This window comes from Paramormyrops kingsleyae, chromosome 1, assembly GCF_048594095.1.
Source record: "Paramormyrops kingsleyae isolate MSU_618 chromosome 1, PKINGS_0.4, whole genome shotgun sequence".
NCBI classification, from domain to species: domain Eukaryota; kingdom Metazoa; phylum Chordata; class Actinopteri; order Osteoglossiformes; family Mormyridae; genus Paramormyrops; species Paramormyrops kingsleyae.
In genome coordinates, this window is record NC_132797.1 from 23,255,319 (window position 1) to 23,274,613 (window position 19,295).

Consider the following 19,295-nt stretch of genomic DNA (forward strand, 5'->3'; position numbering starts at 1 on the left):
CGATAAATCGTGCAGCCCTCTTGATTTTTGTTTTTATGGTTCCTGCTGTCAAGCATGAAGAACTCAGTGTCATGTTCTGGGGCTACTCTGCTGGTTATTGTTTCCAAATCCATGGCATCTCAACCAGCTTGTGTATCATACACCAAAGGTGTGCTCAGGATTACAACAGTCCTTCATTCTTCACCAAGGCCTCTGTAGCAACTCAAAACACACCTTATATTAATAAAAAATTACCTGGTGAAGAAGGAAAGTGAAGAACAACTCAAACTAATAACATGACTTGCCCAGTCTCCAGACCTCAATCACTTGGAACTTTTTGAAGACTGAGACAGAATAATCAAAGCAATGCAACCCTGAAGCATCCCACATCTCGTGGGACTGATGCAGAAAAGTTGAGAAGACATGTTGAGTGATTACCTGCTTAAACTTGTTAACTGAGTGCCTTGCTTTGTGTTGTTTTCAAGGCAGTTGATGCCTTTTTTGTAGAATCCAAGAGGCATTTAAGTCTATTTTCTTGAATTCTCAAAGGTAGTATTTGTTTTGTTTTATATATTGTAATGAGTTTTTATTTTATTATGACTATAGTTCCCAGCAAGTAAAAACATTTGATCTTCTTGCATGTGTTAGGGGTCCGCAGAGTTTGCCCTTCATAACAGAATAGAGTGTCATTGAGAGGTAGTGTTTTCCTGCCCAACAATGCAGTTGCTCTCCACTTAAGAATGTACCTGAGACCTTTACAGATCTATTTTTAATCATCAAGACAATATTTCATTTTATAACATTTTGAATGAGACATGCAGTATGTATCCATGCATCCATATATCCATACATCCATCTTCTTCCTTACCATACATAATCTTTTGTACGTTCATGGGTGGACTCAGGGTGAATCACTTATTCAAAACAGCAAAGGATAAAGGCAACTGCCAAACAAACAGTCTACAGGAGCAACCACTGAAACAAGACCCCAGAAAACAGGGAACGAGGGCAAAGTTTTGTGCCTTAGGGAACAAGAAAATTTTCAGCAAATATAATGGAGACCTGGGATGAAAGAAGATGGCAACACAGGTGTAACAGTTGTGGTTTCGTTAGTCTGGAGCCTATTCCAGGAAAAGTAGGGCACAAGGAATGAGACACTGTATAGGTTTCCAGGAAATTTCAATAATAATCTTTAGTACTGTTGTAGATTTATACTCATATTACACTGTCTTGTTGTGTCTTGCACTGTCTTATCCAGTATTGCACTGCTGTTTGTCCTTCAGCCTGCAACCATGACACAAGAATTTCATTGTGTTCACTGAATACATGTGATAATAAAAACTTTAAGTTTTTTTAACACTTAAAGATATGTTCATGTGTTATATGTGAATTATTAAAGGATCTTGTAATTTGGCAAGCTACAGTACATCACAGACGAATAGAGACCAGTATATTAAATAATTACTTGCTCCACAACAGCCATTGTGAATTCTGCATAGAAACTAAGAAGTATGGACTATATGGGTTTGCTCGTCTCACAAATCACCGCTTAATAGACCATTAGGAATCCATTTCTGCGTCACTCAATCTCAAAACGCTTTATTTGTTTCAGAATGGAGGGTCTTGCACTTGCCTGGAAACGTTTCCCCCCAATGCCCACCTTTGCAGCCGATTGGCCACCGCGATATGAACCAGTGTTGACTCTCTGTTATGTGCTTTGGTCAAAGCCCTTGGGCCTAATCTGCAGGCAGCAGATTGAGGTCTTGATAACCCTGCGTGCCTGATTGCCCATGCGGGCTGCCTGGGGCTGTCACCCCTGAGCTGATTTACCTTGATTTGATAGCTGGCTACTCAACCTTGGCAGCTTAGGACCTGCTTTGTTTCTAGAACATGCTGTCAGGTGGATTTGCTAGTACTGATTGGCACATTATGACATTCAATTTCTTAGATGCAGCAATATAGTGATTTATTTTTTATTTCAATATATCCAGTGAGCAGCTACATAGCCTCACACATCCAGGATGGAGGTTAGAATCTCAGCTCCACACTATATGTTTGTTTCTTTTGTTTGTTTGTTTGTTTGTTTTTCCAATGTCTTGCCACTTTCCTCCCATAGTTAATGCCTAGAGCCTCGACAAAATCTGGGGCCTCATCTGGCAAAATCACGGACCCTGTCTTGCCAACAGTTAAACATTACATCTGGCTAATCGATGCACCAGCACGTACCAGGTCCACAAGTTGTACTACTGACCTGCAAATATTACCGCCAGGACCCAGCGCATTGGTTTGCAGTTTACTGAGATTGCATCTTTTAAAATTTCCTCTCCTTTCACTTTCTGCTGAAGTGGCCTGCTTGGGGGGAACCATAGTCATGTCAGCCTAGGGCCCTTAGAACGTAACTCGCCCCTGGCCCAGACACATGCACTGAGGCTAACAGCAATCCATAGTGTGTGACCGTGTATGTGAATTTGCCCAGGGTGTGCCCCAGTCTTGTTCTCAGTGCTGCCTGAAATAAGCTCTTCATCCCATTGACCTTGACCGGGAAAAGTGATTGGCAAATGGATGAATGGCGAAAAACATTATGCACAAATAAAGATGATGGTTAATCTTGGTGTCAAAATTAGTTTTGATCTTGCAAGTAGTTGTAGAATACTGATCCACAAAGTTTCATTATTTTACAATTAACATTTTAAAACTTCTTTATCCTACTAATGACAAACAATGTTGAAATAACAATTAATGCCTTGTTTTTCTTTGCAATGTCTCATTCATATTAATTCAAGCTATGTATAGGATTTTACTGGAAAGTGACATCTGAGTGACACGTTATTTATCATTGGAATTGAGGATTCTGTACTTAATTAACTACTCCACAGTGTATTTGTAAAATAAATGCATAGCAAAATAACGTAATAATGTAATTACATGCATAAAAGATACCGCTGCATTTTCATTCCATTTAAAGAGAAATCTTTCGGAAAGTTTGAGTCTGTATGGATAACACCATTTACTTTATGAAATACATTTTTAATGTTCTTCCGGAATAGAGCTCCATCTATTATCCATTACTGCAGCTACTTGTCGTTTATCATCACCTACAGTATGAAGTGCTCGTCATGATGGAGCCTGTAGCATCTTGTAAATGCCCTGGTCAGATCTGCACAGTTTGCTTTGGTGTAATATAATTGCAGCATACAGCAATTTTTATTTAATCATAAATGCATGGCAAATGAAATACACAATGTTAATTATTTTTCCAGCTGAATCTCATAATAATATACTATGTGCAGTTATAAATCACATAATAGGATAACTCAAAATCTCAACATTTATAGCCTTCAAATGTCTCATAATGGGCGATTTCTTTGCTTTTTGGTCTAATACCAAATCATCTAACACCTACATCTCATCATCTTACTAAGACAGTGTTTTTTGGAAGTACTTTTTGAAGTTTCAGGATTTTAAATTGCCATTGACGGGTAGTTAACACCTCATCCAGGTCTGATCATATTTCTTATATTTCTTATGTTCCAAAAAAGTCAGAGTGCAGTTTCATGGAAAAAAATGTGTTATATTTTTTTCATTGTAATTATCCCCATTTTAATAAGCCCCCTAGGATGCAGTCCAGTAGTTTAATATGTACAGTATGATGCGTTAAGACGAATTCAAATGTTCCAGTTACTTCCAGGTTTGGTGCAGCATTCCATGTACATGGCCTGAAGAGTGAAAATACCTTGTTTTTATTAACTCTGTCCTCCAATGACAGTGTTTCGGGGACCCACAGATATTCCATGTTTTAGCAAAAATGTGGACTGTCTGGGAGGGAGCAAAAACTTGGACCATCTGGGCATCCCTCAGGACCCGGTTGGGAAACGCTGTCCTATGATATCAAACTTTTGTAGACATTGTCTTGGTTCAATGGGCATCAGTTTCTTTTTTCTTTTTGTAACACAGGCAGTTGTTACATAACACTTCATGTCTTCAGTATGACAGCAGTACAACTGACATGCATTGTCCTGCCTTTGTAGATAGACAGGTTGTCCTGCATAACCAAAGTATTTATTCTCATTCGTGAGAGGTTCCTTGGAGGTGACCTTCAGCAATAGCCACAAGTGGACAGAACATACAGAAGCTGTCACCAAATAGGCCCGCCAAGGTCTTCACTTTCTGAGGCATCCGAGGAAAGCCCGGATGTCGACCATAGTCCTCACCAGTTTCTACAGGTGTGCTGTGGAGTCCATCCTCACAGGGTTTATTAACATCCCGTTAAGCCATCTGGTCTACATACAACAAGAAAGCACTGCAAAAATGCTGTCATTTTTGCAAAGAACTCTAGTCATCCTGCACTGCCACTTTTCTCTTTCCTGCCCTCTGGTAGGAGACTCAGGGCAATCCACACATGCACCATAAGATTCAGGGGCAGCCTTTACCCCAGTGCGGTCAGACTGCTCAACATATGTGACATATAGATACTGTTTTCATGGGCAGTAATAACAATAATGTTCACAATGTGCAATATATATTAATAGTGTGTTGAACACACTTATGTGCAATATCGCAAACACACAAAACACTTCACATTTGCACTCTTATGATCACTCATGGTCACTGTCAATAGTACACGTTATTTATTGTTAGTTGTTTATTGATTATTTAATGTTAGTTATTGTAATGTTGCACTGCTTTGTAAATTGTCTAGTCTTTAAAAAAGGAATTAAAGAATTCCTTTGTACTCTGTCACTGTACTTTGTGCACATGACAATAAAAAGTTTGAGTCCTTTGAATCCTTGAAACAACACATTAGTAGCCTGCAGTATGTATACCATTATGCATTTTTGGGTAGTCTAAACTGAAAGATTCATCTTCATGCCCCCAGACATTAAAAGTGCAGTATGTAATGTAAACTGCTCATTAAAGGTGATTAAAGGCTTATATTTCTAACAGTAGACTGAAATTTAAAATACCCACAAAAAATTATAGTAATGGAGTAATTATGGAGTCAATACCAAAGCTAAACTCCAGGCCCTCTGTAACCCTGACCAGGATAAGCGTTGAAGATGAATGAATGCCTATGTTTGTGTGTATGCTATATTAGCACTCTTACAGTGTTTTCCCCACAATAACATTATTTCTACCAGTCATGCCTTTCTCCTATGATTTTTATTCATTGTTTTGTTATAAACATTCATAATTCGCCCCTGTGCCTTTAAGTAATTTCCCTTGAGAATCACTGCAGCATATTCACCCATGTTGAACGAAGACGTAAACACAGTTTACTAAATGGGTGCTTACTCATTACAGGCAGCTAGAAACAGGATTTGTTTGTAATCGATAAGAAGAGTGGCTTAAAGGCAGATTGTAATGCATTACTCATACCGCAGTAATGATACAGACACAAAGCCTAACCAGACTATGACATGAAAATAAGCTTTTACTAACTTCATAAATAAACCTGCCAGTCTTGTGACCATTGTGTCTTCATTGCACATGATGTCTGTTTTATCTTCTGGCAAAATTGCTTTATTTGGCACTCTGGAAAATCAGAGTTTCCTGCCAAAACTATTTGTGTTGCATAATATTGGACAAATACTTTTTGATGGTCATTGAGAAAAGCAAGCGCATGGCAGAGCGGCTCCGAAGGTAGCACTGTAGCCTTACACACCTGGAGGGGTAGGGGTTTGAATCCTGCCTCTGCAGGATAGTGGAAAAAGATAAAATCATTTTATTTTAGAGAGAATGAATGTTTAAGAAATAATACTTAGTTTAGGACTCAACATTTATTATGTTGCTCAAAACTCTTTTGCTAAATTTATGTTATAATTATATAATTAATTATATATACACACACACACACAGACCCTCACTCTGCCCATATCGAGTAACATCTGAGCGTCACAATGGCACTGGATGTCTCCTGGGGAAAAGAATAGCTGTGTTTTGTCTTCATTGCCTTCTATAACTCTCAAGTCAAAGACATGCTCTCTGCAGTGGATTGTCTGGTTCGTGACCCTTATTTTTACCCTGCCCAGCCTGGGTCTCCAGCCTTCCTGGTGTGTTCACCATCTCTGCCCTGAGTTTGAGCTTTTCAGAGGCTTTTGTTTCCTCCGTCCTCCATCTCTTGGATACCTCGTCTGTCTGAGTACTCAGCCTCACTGGCCTTTGCCGTTTCTTAGTTTTAGTTTTCTTTCTACTCAGATCACAGAAGAACCACAACAGGATCCAGTCTCTGCACCTCCTTTCATGGTTGCTTCTCTGTCTTCTTCAGCTGTCGACTGTTAATTGCCTCGAGGCTCAATCGATGGAGAACAATGGTCATTACAGCTGCCAAGCATGGAGGAGCATTGTTAGGGAGGGTTGACTTTGCCGTAGAAGATAAGATGAGCAGATAGTTTCGCGAAAATAATGCAGTCTGCTGACATGGTGTATTTCCACCTAAAGGAGCTTAAAAAGCAGTAAATGCTTTACACTAAAGAAACAAGCAATTAAAGTCTGTTAAATAAATCAATAAACATGCATTTTAGAAGTAAAGCACTATGGGATATTTCTTCTTGGGAAGATGTCATCCAGTCAATTTATTCCACGTTCCTGTCAAAACTGATTTTGGTGACCCTAGGTGTCTCAAATATTCAATTAAAATATTTATTCCTTCATTTTCTGTTTATTTGTTAATTAAGTGAAATTATTATTATTTGTGCAAAGTTAGATTTGCTTTTAAGATCACAAACCACTTAACAAATCTATTTACCTGCAAGGCATCTATGCAATTCATTGAGTATCATTAATTTCCATTATCTCCTTTAAAATTACAGCATTATTCTTTGAGTAATTAAGAAATTTCATTACCTTAGGGAATAAATGCAACAACTTATGAGATAATTGCTAAGTATTAAATAAATTAATTTCTGGGAGCATTTTATTTATCCTTTCACATGGTTAATTGGAGAAAAGATGAAAAAAAATATATGTGTTCCTGTAAGTGTATTGCACTCTCTGCATTTTAATGATTGTATATCTACCAAATCATCCATTCATCTTCCAAAAGCTTATCCAGTACAGGGTCCAGGTTACACAGGCCAGAGACTAGGGAACACCCGCATAGCATGCCAGTCTATCACAGGGTGCACTCACACATCCCTCATCATGGACAATTTAGAGTCACCGATTCACTGAGAACCATGTTTTGGATGAAAATGGAGTACCTGGAGGAAACCAACACTATAGAGGAGCTAGTTTCTATCGGAAAAACCCTACCCATCCCTAATCTTAACCATAAGTAACCAAACAAAATACAACACTTTTAGTATTTTGATTGCAGTCACACATTTTTATAACATTTTCCCCTCGTAGGGAAAGAAAAATGTTCCCCACAATGTCAAAAAGTAGGCTTTAATCATATTGCAATGTAATATATACAGGGTACACCCTGAACATTCTACTGCCTAATCATCTGATCATAGGGCATCAAGAAAAACACACACACACACAGAGTAATCATGGCATTCAAATTCCTAATTTATGTGTTTGATCGTTCCCACTGACCTATCATGCTGCCCTTCTTAATTAAATATACATAATTATTAATTTACACAAATTTACTGGAAGAAGCACATTTTCAGGACAGCCAGATGTATTCTGATGAAGGTCCTGTCATGCTGGAGAGTTAGGCACAGAGTGGATGACAGATCAGTCTTTTCTTCTATGTCTTCCAGAAGCTATGATTTTTTCATTTAAATTACTTCTTTATTTATTTAGATTTTTATTTTAGAAATTTTTCAACGAAATTTTGAATGAAATGGCCCTATCCGCCACATTTTTGCCTTGCCAAGACATAGAAGATTCAAATTCGACATATATATAATTTTCACAGATCGCGTGTCCTTCAGATGCCATAACCATATGCCACGTCATCTTCAAAGGAGTTAAGGTGCCATAAAACAGGACTCTTATCGCTCACATAAAAATACCCGGCTAATTTGTAAGAGGTTTGCTTCCATGATCCAGTGCTACTTTCCCTTGATTACAAAGCCCAATCTTCTATCTGCGTGCAACTCTCCTGTCAAGCAGGCGGGTTCATCAAGCTCTGAAAAATGTAGAGCTGGTTCTCTTCATGGGGTCCGGGTAGAACTGTAGCATTCGCCAAAGCTGCCCATTGTAGAAGGTGCGTAGGCGATCTGTCACATTTTTTCTGCGCTGGTAAAGATCTGCCTGTACACCCCATCTTGTATCTGCCTCACTTTGATAACCTTACAGTATGCGATTTGTTTTTCATGTTGAAAGGAAGTGGGCTGCAGCATTTTGAAGAAACAAATGTTCTTTTTATTTTGAGCAAACTGGAAAAACATCAGTCACACAAATTTTGCCTTGCAAAATGAAAGAAGTATTTGTTCTGTTGTAAACATTGCTGTTGTAATAAACAAGAAAAAGAAATCAACAGTCAAATTCAAAACACCTTTGTAGCAAAAACATTCAACTCCTGACTTCTACTTTGGTACTGAATAACTTTTTTTGTTATTAATATATATTTAGATAAGGTAGACAGGACTTGTGGATGTCCTTGACTTCATCGTAAGTGCTTGATCGGTAAAAATCAGTAAAATCTGCAACCACGAGTGCATCTGAAATAGCGATGCCAATGCTCTGTGAAACCCGACACTGAATTTCGGATAATAAAATTAAGAGCAGACCGGAGAGCAGAGAGTGTGAAGTATTTTCTACAATTTTCACTCAACAACATGAAAGAACCAGGCCCAAGAACACACACTTAGAGAATGTGTTTGTCTTGCTGAAAACAATGGCATCACTGTCAAACCGTTTAGCAAAAGAAAATGAGTATGAGCTACACTTCTGTACCAATCAGAGAAGGCGTCAGAATATCTAAACAGTGTGTAACTGCCTTCAGCTCTTGGTGCCTGTTTGCTAGGAGACAATGAAAAGAATATAAAGCTTCCTTTACATAGTAAGAGAGCAATTACTTCAGGAACCTCTGTCAGACACTTTTTCCCCCCACAGTAAAATCCAAGCTGAAAACCCACAGTTATAACGTAACATTTAGATTTTTTTTCCTTAAAAAAGATTTTTTGAGGAAAAAAAAGAAAAAAATACAACCACTGATTGTGAACACTTTAATGATCACTGAACTGATTAAACTGCCCTTGCACTGACTAGCCACAAAAGAAATAAAAAAAAACACTTTGAAATAAAGTCTTATCATTTTGAGGACAAAAAAAGCAGTAATTAGCATTCTAGCATTTAGCGAACAACACTTATGCTGGCACTTTGGCCAGCTGTAAAATGAGGGAACCGATGTCACTACACAGGGTTCAGCCTAATCTGTCAGCTTGGCAATGTCCCAGGCTAATTCTCACCACAACGTCTAGCTTAAGTCTTTGCCTTAATTGCTTCCTTTTTTAATCATCGTTTTCATCATAGTCAACACGTCCAAAGCTTCTCTTTGAGCATCCACGTAAATAGCACAGAAAATCGTTAAATACATCATTCAAATGTCTTCTGCTGGATGTTTCCCCCATCTTCGTTTTTTTTTTTTCGGTAGTAGTTTCATGTTAGCTTCCCCCTCGTGGGATTCAAATTCTGCAGTCAGTCGAAAAAGGGAGTGTTTGAAAATGGGGCTAAGAGAACAAATTCCTGCCCTCGCTGCTGCCGTACAGGTCAGCTAGCTTCTTGAACTGCGGTCCCCATTCGCTGAGATAGTCATAGTTCTGGTCGGAGTCTATGCTCAACGACTCCAGCGAGCTGAGGGACTCTGCCACCGAGCCGCTACCCTCGAAGGCGTATGTTTGGAGGGAGTCATACGGGGGAGCCGACGGGTCCACATCGGCATCCTTCAGCCGGTCCCAGATGAACTCTCGGAAGATGACATTGTCCGGTAGGGTCTTGTACGCGAGCCGCGAGGTGAAGAGGGTGGGCAAGTCAGGGGACACGTCCCGGCGGGCTTTGGGATCTTGGATGACATTGAGGTTGCGTAGGGCCACCATGTCGAAGGCTTCTGTGTCCTCCTCTCCCCCTCCCTCGTCGTCATAGCGCACAATGTTCTCACGGACATCTCGCTCTTCCTCCAGGGTCAGGGGCTCCTTCCTTCGTCGCTGCATCGTCACAATCAGCAAGACAAACACTGCAGTGGAGGAGAAAGAGTGGACCAGTAATGATCAAACCTGTACATACATCACTGAGACTTTTAACAGAAGAAGGAAGAAAGGACAAACGATTTGGATTATATGTAGATACAAGAGACTTAAACTGTTTATAACTGTTTAAATATTATTAAGTCAAAACTATTTCCTTATAATATTGCCCAGTATTATAACCATATTATCTTGAACTGAAACCATATAACCATTTTCACTGTTTGACTTTTTCAGACTTTATTATTAAAAGTAGGGACTGTTTCAGCAGATGAATGATTCCTCGTGCCAACAAAAAAAATCTCCACTGGCAATGAAATAATGGGGATGACAAAAAAAAAAAGAAAAAGCTATTGTCGGATTACACAACAAAGCCTGTACAGCACTGCTGAGAACATTTCAGAACAGCCCATGTTATTCTGCAGCCTTGAAGAGTTTTGTTTGCCTTGGGAAATGTCTCTGTACTGTCCCTATTTTTTAATGGGTGGAAAACAGACTGCAAGAAAAAGAATAACAAGAATGAAGACGCTTGCTGAAGAGTCAACCTCTTGACCAAAAGGTTGCAAGTTAAAGTCTCAGAAGTTAATATGCTGTTGCAGGCACAAATACAACAATACGTAATCTGTCAGACTTCCCTATGTATAGACAACAGCAACATTTGTAATAATAATGTACATCGCAGAGGAACTAAAACATCTGACACACCAGCTAATATATCAATGCAACAAAAATGATGACGTATCTATTAATTTTCCCAGAATTGCTTATCTGATGCAGGATTATAGTGAGCCTGGATCATCTCCCAGCATGATGCAGGATACACCCTGGACATTCTGCTGCCTAATCATAGGGCATCAAGAAAAACACACACACACTCACACACACACACACACACACACACGTCAGGTAAACATATCTTTTTGTGGACCGCTCGCTCATTTCTATGGGCAAAATGTTAATGCTAACTATAATAACCTTAAACCCTACCCTTCCCTAACCATGACCATAAGTAACCAAGCAAAATACAAGAATTTTTGCATTTTTAGTTTTTTCATTAGAGTCATAGATTTTTTATTAAATTGAGTTTTCCCTAATGGGGACCAGGAAACTGGTCCCCATAAGGGAAAAAAACTGGTATTCATCACGTTTTGGGGACATTGTGTCCCCATAAGGTAAGATACTGTATACCCGCTCACACTCTCTCTCTCGCTCTCTCTCTCTCTCACACACACACACACACACACAATTCAAATGCATGGTAACACATGTTAGCATCCTTTCCTCAATACTGAATAGTTAGAAAAACAACAGCAAAGTAAAAGCTTTGTCTATTTATATTTGCTAAAAACTGGGATAGCAGGACACACACCACCAGTGATGACAAGAAAATGCTAGACCCAAGATATGTGTATACAACCCACCCACCCTCCCACACACATACAGTACCCACACACACACCCACACACACATGCACACATACACACAGACAGGTTTGTAATTATATCTTTGTGGGGACTCTCCATTCATTTCAACTCTAATCCCAACAATGACAACCTTAACCCCTACCCAGCCCTAACCTTACACATAAGTAACAAAATACAAGACTTTTGGCATTTTTAGATTTTTGATTGCATTCACAGATCTTTGTGGGGCCCTGAAAAATGGTCCCTGCAATATCAAAATAGCAAGTTTTTATTACATTGTGGGAACCAAATGCCCCCCACAATGTAATATAAACATAATCCAGACACACAGGAAAATTCATATAAATCAACCTAAATCATGTTTTTGGCCTGTGGGAGGGAATCCAAACAAAGGAGGAAAGAACTTACATACTAGACACAGATCTGGGGCAGAATTGCAACCCCAAACCCAGAAGCTACATCATTACCCATGTAACTAACATACATCAATCAGTCTGTCATCATATATTAGTTTATCTCATTCTTAGATTGTGATACGGACTTGATGGCACCAGGGTAGATAGTTATACCTAGATAATTCCCATCCTGTGTAGATGACTTATATTACTATCAAGCATTTTTGCCTTTTTTGTTGTTATTCATTTGTTTATTTATATTATTTTGCTTTTAGAGGTATGTTTGTCCTTTCCGTTTTAAACTTTTCTCCAACACTCGTCGCATTATATAGAACAACATGTCAGAAAAAGAAAGCATAAAAATATACCGCGGATGTTATTTTTCTGTGTAAGGAGTCACTGTTTAAGTATTTTTTGTAGGGTGCCTCCATAAACGATAAGCATCTACTTAGCTATTACCTGTATAAGCACGACACCTCCTGTGACAGGACCACGCAAAACCCATGGAGCCAAATGATTTAAAAATGCATCCGCAAAGGCATCAGCCAGGCGGCGGTTTTGTCGGAAATGCTAACGCGGGGAGAAAAAGAACACGGTAGTTGATGTGCTGGGCTCAGAGATAAATTAGGTGACTAATTTTCTAATATGGGAGCAGAACAGCAGCCATAAAAAGGCAGACTACACACTTCTGGCACGGGCTCACGGGCGGTAGAGAGAGGGAATGCGGGGAGAGGCGAGAGCTGGCCCTGCGAGACTTTCAGCAACTTTGTGACGGCTCCTCCCCATCCCGGTGGATGTATTAGAGCTGAAAATAGCCACCCGCGCTGGGGCCAACAGACCTGTCTAATGATCCATCCATCAGTGCTGGCACAAGACAGTCTGAAATACTGCTCCATAGACTCATATATCTTCCCCCAGCCTTTTCCACTTTCCCTCCATTAGACAGGCCAAGCGTAGGAAAAAGGAAAGGGGGGGGGGGGCATCTTCCGCCACACAATCAAACGGAAAATGACAGAAAACAGGAAAGCAGGGATAAAGAAGTGATAGGAATTTTGGAGCAGGACTTGTCGAGTCTATAACTCCTTTGTGTATGATTGCCCTAATGGCACACTTCAGTCCCGGGAACGCACTGTTCGAAAATGGAGAGGCGGTTTATCGAACTGGCTAAAATAAACAAACTAATTAAAGCCATGGGAGGGAATCAAGGAATGAAATGTGTGCTCTGCACTAATTATCACTGTGCGCTTTATCGCGGTTTGTAATTTTCACCTCACGTTAGCTACAGTTTTCCTACCCTCTAGAAAAGCAGGAAATGTGACAAAAGAGTTTATCCTGCTAAAAAAGAGACTAACAGACAACTGCTGTCATTTTTATTAATAAGTATGTTATTGATTCAAGTGTGCCAGTCATAAGGGAAAAAAAAACACTGATCTGTCAATTCTTCCCTGAAAATGACAAGGATGTAGCAAGGGGCAGAGTTAGATTTGTGACAGGTATTCCAGAAACAATGGATAGTGACCAATTTGCAGCTCCCCTCCTATGAGCAGAGGTGTGCCTGCATATTATACATGGGAGGAAAAATAGTAAGTCCCAGAACCTGAAAGGCAGGTCGCATTTGAGATCGTCACATTTTAGCACGCTCCGAAATGAGGCACGGGTTCAGGTATGAAATGGATCAATTTAACACCGTGCTCAGTTGTTGCCTCTCTTGAATAGAGGGGAGGGAAAAAAAATCCATCAAACACAATCGATACAGAGCTGGGAAAAAAAGTTCCCGGTTGTCAGGTGAGTCTCGAAAATTAGCAGCGGCTTCTAAGGCTCTCGCTGTTTCGCTAACTAGGCCTCCATGTGCTCTGTGATGGTCTCGAATTTCCAGGGATCGGTCAGTCAGCTGATCAGGCACTATCATGGGATTTGTTAAGATGGGGGAGGCATAACAGAGGCCATAACTTATACATAGGGGCCAACTTTATCAATATCCAATGATATGTATTGAATCAGTGAGTGACAGAGAAAGGGGTTCCTTGAGGGCCAATCAGAATTCAGCTGGGATCAAAGGCCTTGTGGCTCCACCCCCGTATACATTTCTGCAACAGCTCTCATGGGCTTCTGGACTTCCTGCTCGGCCACCAATGGCCTGCACAAAGTAATTGTAGAATTTAACTCATGCAAGAAATGATCAGTGTAAATTATTAATATAGTACAATAATAGTATAATAATGATGATGGTTAGATAAACAGTTATGGATGGAAAGATGGACGAATGGGAGTACTTCTGATAAGCAACAAAATGATGAATAAATATTAAACTGGACAATACACACCTGACACAACAGAAATACTGTCCTGCTTCACTTCTGCTATCTTACCTACTGGTCTAGAAAGATCATTTAATATTGACTTGCTAATCTTTGCCAGTGTTTTTAAACATGCATAAAATTGCATTTTAGATTCACTCTGGTTACTCTTTTATGCTCCTAACAGCTCCGAGTCAGAAAAGCAAACAGCAATTTGAGTATTGAATTTGTTTTGCGCTTTAAACGGGCCGGATTTTCATGTATTGCTCTGTATTTACCTAGAGCCATTATTTACCCCGGAGTCCCGAGACACATCACTTCAATCTACATCATGCCAAGCAGTCAATAGGGAATTACGACTGAGTGAAGTGCAAATGTAAAACCAAATAAACCGAGGGCAGGATGCCTGCAAGTCAGCTGAAGGCAGTACCTCGTATTTCGTCCCCTATAAATTGTCCTTCCTGTGTGGAAGCGTGTCTTAGACAAGGGTGTGGAATTGGTAGTATGGCTACTTAAGATTGTGCTCTGATTATCCCCTATGAGCACACATTGCTGTGACCCTATTACCTCCCCAATTTCATAGCTTAGGTGTAATGAGGGCGAAAGGGCCAGAACAGGGGCGATAACGGCCGCGGTCGCTGTCACCGACACGGCCATCAGCTCGCCACTGTCTACGCTGCCCTTGAGCGATCCTGCTTTTTTCTTAGGTGGCAGCGCCGACCTGCGTGGGCCGGCCGGGTGGCACAAACAGGGCGCTACACTTTGAGAAGGGGTGAGGGAGGTGTCAGCTTCCTATTGGACGGATAAGGAAGCAATAACACCCAGTAATGTGACCGTAAAAAATCTTAGATTTGCAATCCTCTGGTACACAAAAAGCGGCCTGTAGCTGGAATGCACTAGTAGCCAGTTGTGTGAAACGTTATTTGTTTAAAAAAATATTATTTAAAGGTGATTTGTATTGACAGGCATGGACGCATAAAGACTTGGCTGCCCCCCCACCTCCCCCAGGGCCAGCCTAACCCTTTTCAGGTTCCTAAGCAAAATTTGAATTTTGCCAGGGGCGGATTAAATTTGCCATGGGGGCGCTGACGATATTTTTTTCCGAGCCAAAGCAGAGCACTGACGATAAAATTTCCCGTGCGGATTGGGGGGGGGGGCTGGCAGATCGCTCATTCTTTTTCCCCCGAGGCAGAACTCCCCCTAGTGTCTGCGAAAGTGTTCCCCATTCCCTCCCCTTATGGGCAGCCCTATTGGCAAGAATTAAACACCTTTACATTATACTTTTTAAAACAGGAACTAGAATCACTGCCCTTGAGGAAAAGAACAAAACTCAAAGTGTGTGATGATTTTCCTCACGAAGCAGCAAATGTTTTATTTCCTGATGACTGGTATTGGGGAAAATGGCGATTTTTATGTTGATTTTCTTTCCTCCCCATGCCTGACCTTGAATGGAAATTCTGAGGGTTTCTGCTCCTTTTCTTCTCCATGATGGGGGAAGCTTGGGGGAGGCCTGTGATTTACTGAGCCTGAAATAAGCATTCCTGGAGCGCTCTGATCCTCGTGGCCCATGTCTCAAGGAGAAAATATATGGAAGAGTTTCAAAATGTTTTGGGTACTCCAGACCCTGCCAGGATTTCCTAGTGATCAAAGAATAAACCAGTGGATTAGTGATATTTGGTGCTGGGATCTGCTCTTAGGTGTATGGATCTGCTTGGATCCTTAATTAGATGGTTAAGTGACGGATGGATGAATGGATGGATGGTTGAGAAATCACATATTTTAGGCTGTTTCATCCTGTGGTTTTGAAGATTGCAAAAAAAAGTGTAAAAAATTCAGTGACTACAAAAACACCAAGGCAAAAAGCCCTTCAGTGTTTATATAGTTACTGTGTTTTGCCTTTTGTAGGTCAGTATAACACATAACTGCCTAATCAGGCTGTTCATAGTCTACAAACAATGGGACCCTAGTGAGATTTCTGCTTATGGGGCATCAAATACGACTCCGAAAGCTTAAAGGCTGGGACATATGGGGGCGAGCCTAGGATATTTTAAGGTGAGGGGTGCATATAGTGGCCATAGCTCATACTGCGGAGCCAAACATATCATTAGTGAATAATGTGTTTTGAGTCAGTGAGTGACAGAGGAGCGGTCACTATAGGGGCCAATCAGTTTGTAGCAGTGAGATTGATTGCTCTTCCAAAGTATGCATTGCTGTGTACTGTAAACAGCACACAAATTACTATGCATCCATCTATCTATCTATCTATCTATCTATCTATCTATCTATCTATCTATCTATCTATCTATCTATCTATCTATCTACATTTATTGGACCATGTCATACTGAGCTGCCCTGGACCTTGGAAAGTTCCAGAGCCCCCCAAATCCCCTCTCTCTGCAGGGAAACACAAACATGATACAATTCCCAGGCCAAGGATCCCATGGGGAACACAGCAGGTATTCCACACACACAGAACCACGCGCACAGACACACACATACACATGCGCGCGCGCACACACACACACACAGACCTGTACTCATATCATTGTGGGGACTGTTCATTCATTTCTATGGGCAAAACCCTAATCCCAACAATAACAACCTTAACCCCTACCCAGCCCTAACCTTAACCATAAGTAACTAAACAAAATCCAAGCCTTTTGGCATTTTTAGTTTTTTGATTGCAATCACAGATTTTTATTAGTGCTGTCAAACGATTAAAATTTTTAATCAGATTAATCACAGGGTTGCTGTAGATTAATTTCGATTAATCACGATTAAATATCATTGATTTTTAATCTATATTAATCGCATTTCATTTTGCATGAGCAAGCAGACTGAAGAAAAAAGGGAATATATATGCACTTAACATGTTTATTGAACATCTTGAACATGAGTCAGATGCATTCCATCTGCCACAGAAGTACAATACCATGAACCCATATCAAAAAGCAAGATTTTTTGCTTAGTCGGACAACTCGCATTTAAGGTACCTCAGTTAAAATGGTCTTTATCTTCTTTCACTTACAATTAGCCCGAACTACCGTAAATCCAACAAAAAATCTGACTAATCATGAAATCCAATTCTAGCCCGGTTAATTGCCATTGTTAGCAATATCAGTTGATAACACATTACGTGCGGTGCTTTATGTATAAAACTCCGTAGCAACACGTCCACAGATAAGTTGGACGGTATAGTGTGTGCGACCGATTTAATGAGCAACAAATGAGAAGTAGTGCTTAAGCAGTATAAAACTACAACTTTCTCTTCTGTTGATAAAAGGCGCAGCCATCTTGGATTCTGAACTCGGGATCCTCTGTGCTGCTCCGAGATATTTCTCGAATCTCCGAGAAACAGGAGCACGCATGTCATCACTTCCGACTTCAATACTCGGAATCCGACTCGGAATACAAGTTCCCAGGGCAAATGGAAAGCACAAAAACTGCCCGAAATGGGTTGCCAGAGACATTTCAGGGATTTTGAGTAATTCTGCGCTGCAGATGGATTAATTGCGTAAAAAATTTTAATCAGATTGTGATGATGAATTAATCCGCGTTAACCCATTAATTTTGACAGTCCTAATTTTTAGAAAATTGAATTTCCCCACAACATCAAAATAACAGGTTTATATCACACTGTGGGGACATTTTGACACACACACACACAGCCTCAAATCTGCACCCAGGGGAATAATAGCAAATCCCAACAGCACTCGAGTCACTATTGTTGTAGCTAAATGGAACTCGGTGTAACAATTAGTGCAATAAAGGGAAGGAAAGGTTCTAGAGCAGATTAAACATTTTCCAGTGAGGTACTTCTGTTGCTGCATTCTGTGTAGAATGTCAACCGTATAGAAGAATCCAGCTCTGGTAGCAGAAAAGGTCAAATGTTAATTAATATACATGATCTTATTTTGTGGAACCAACTTATCACTGCAAGCATGTGTTTTTAAACATCCACACTTTTTAAAATATTCTAGATTTGTAAATGTCGATTGAATTCCACCCCATCTTTGCAACTCTACATTAATCTGGGCTTCAGCAGTATGGATCTTACAGAGTCATTTTTATTCTGTCCCGATGATAGTTTAAAGGGGAAAATGGACACCCAGCAGAAGAACAGTCACTCAGTCCAATGGGAGCTTGATGGTGAGTGACAGGTCTGCCGTCTCGGGGGGATTACTGAGGAGGGGTGGGGGGATGGGGGGGTCAGGAGAGGTCTCAAGTGGGAGGAGAGGTTGCAGTTTCTGGGGGGCCCTTTGAAGTCCTGGTTCAGGAATTATGAGCGATGGGCAGGGTGAAGGGTGGGGTGGTTTGTGGTATACCCCGAGGTCAGAGGCCCCTGGGGTATTTGAGTCGCTAGAGTTCCTCCCTGCTGTTTTCCTCAGTGGGGTTAAAATTTTATTAAACAAGTTGAGGCCCCACTTCAGCAGAGGGCCCTGGGCTTCAGACATGCATTAAAGCACCCCTAACTATGCCCCAACAATAAATGTTTTATTTTTTTTCCTTAAAGAATTATTTGCACAGCAGGTCAACTAATCTGGTGTAATTCAATTTAAACACCGTAAAAAGAAAAGAGGGGTTATTAAGGACAAAGGATGTCAGCTCCTGTCAGCAGAGCGGCTGCTCGGCGCGGCTGCGTGTATCTTACCCAACAGGGTGAGGACGCATGCAAGAATGGCGACAAACGCGCCGGTGCTGAGCCCCGCGGAGAGCATGAAGGCTTCGGCGCTGCAGGACTGGGTCACACCGTCGGGGTCGCAGTGGCAAACGCGGATGGAGAGCGTGTTGGTGCTGCTCAGCGACGGGCTGCCGCTGTCCCTGATGAGGATGGGCAGCTGGTACAGGGCCTGCTCCCGCCGGCTGAACCCGCCACGCTTGGTCATGATGGACGCCGTGTTGTCTGTCATAAGCACATTGCGGGTCAAAGGTCATGATGAGTCGGACACCTGAGCGAAGAGCTTTGCCAAAATGTGCATCTTAATTTCCCTCATACACGTCTCACAGCATTTATTACAGATTATTATGAAAACACATTCTCAGTTTAATTTAAGATGTGAA

General features: G+C 40.8%; 1 protein-coding gene across 5 annotated transcripts in view; it reads right to left on the reverse strand.

Annotated features, from left to right (window-relative positions):
- Positions 1-8,272: 8,272 nt before the first annotated feature.
- LOC111837871 (cadherin-7-like) overlaps positions 8,273-19,295 on the reverse strand; it is a 113,964-nt gene continuing 102,941 nt past the window's right edge. For all 5 annotated transcript variants that reach the window (XM_072711807.1, XM_023800308.2, XM_072711810.1 and 2 more), the window contains 2 exons: positions 18,886-19,137; positions 8,273-10,108 (listed from right to left, as the gene is read on the reverse strand). In XM_072711807.1, the coding sequence (XP_072567908.1) occupies positions 9,606-10,108; positions 18,886-19,137 (755 nt within the window). In that variant the 3' untranslated portion in view covers positions 8,273-9,605. The remainder of the gene's footprint in view (positions 10,109-18,885; positions 19,138-19,295) is intronic.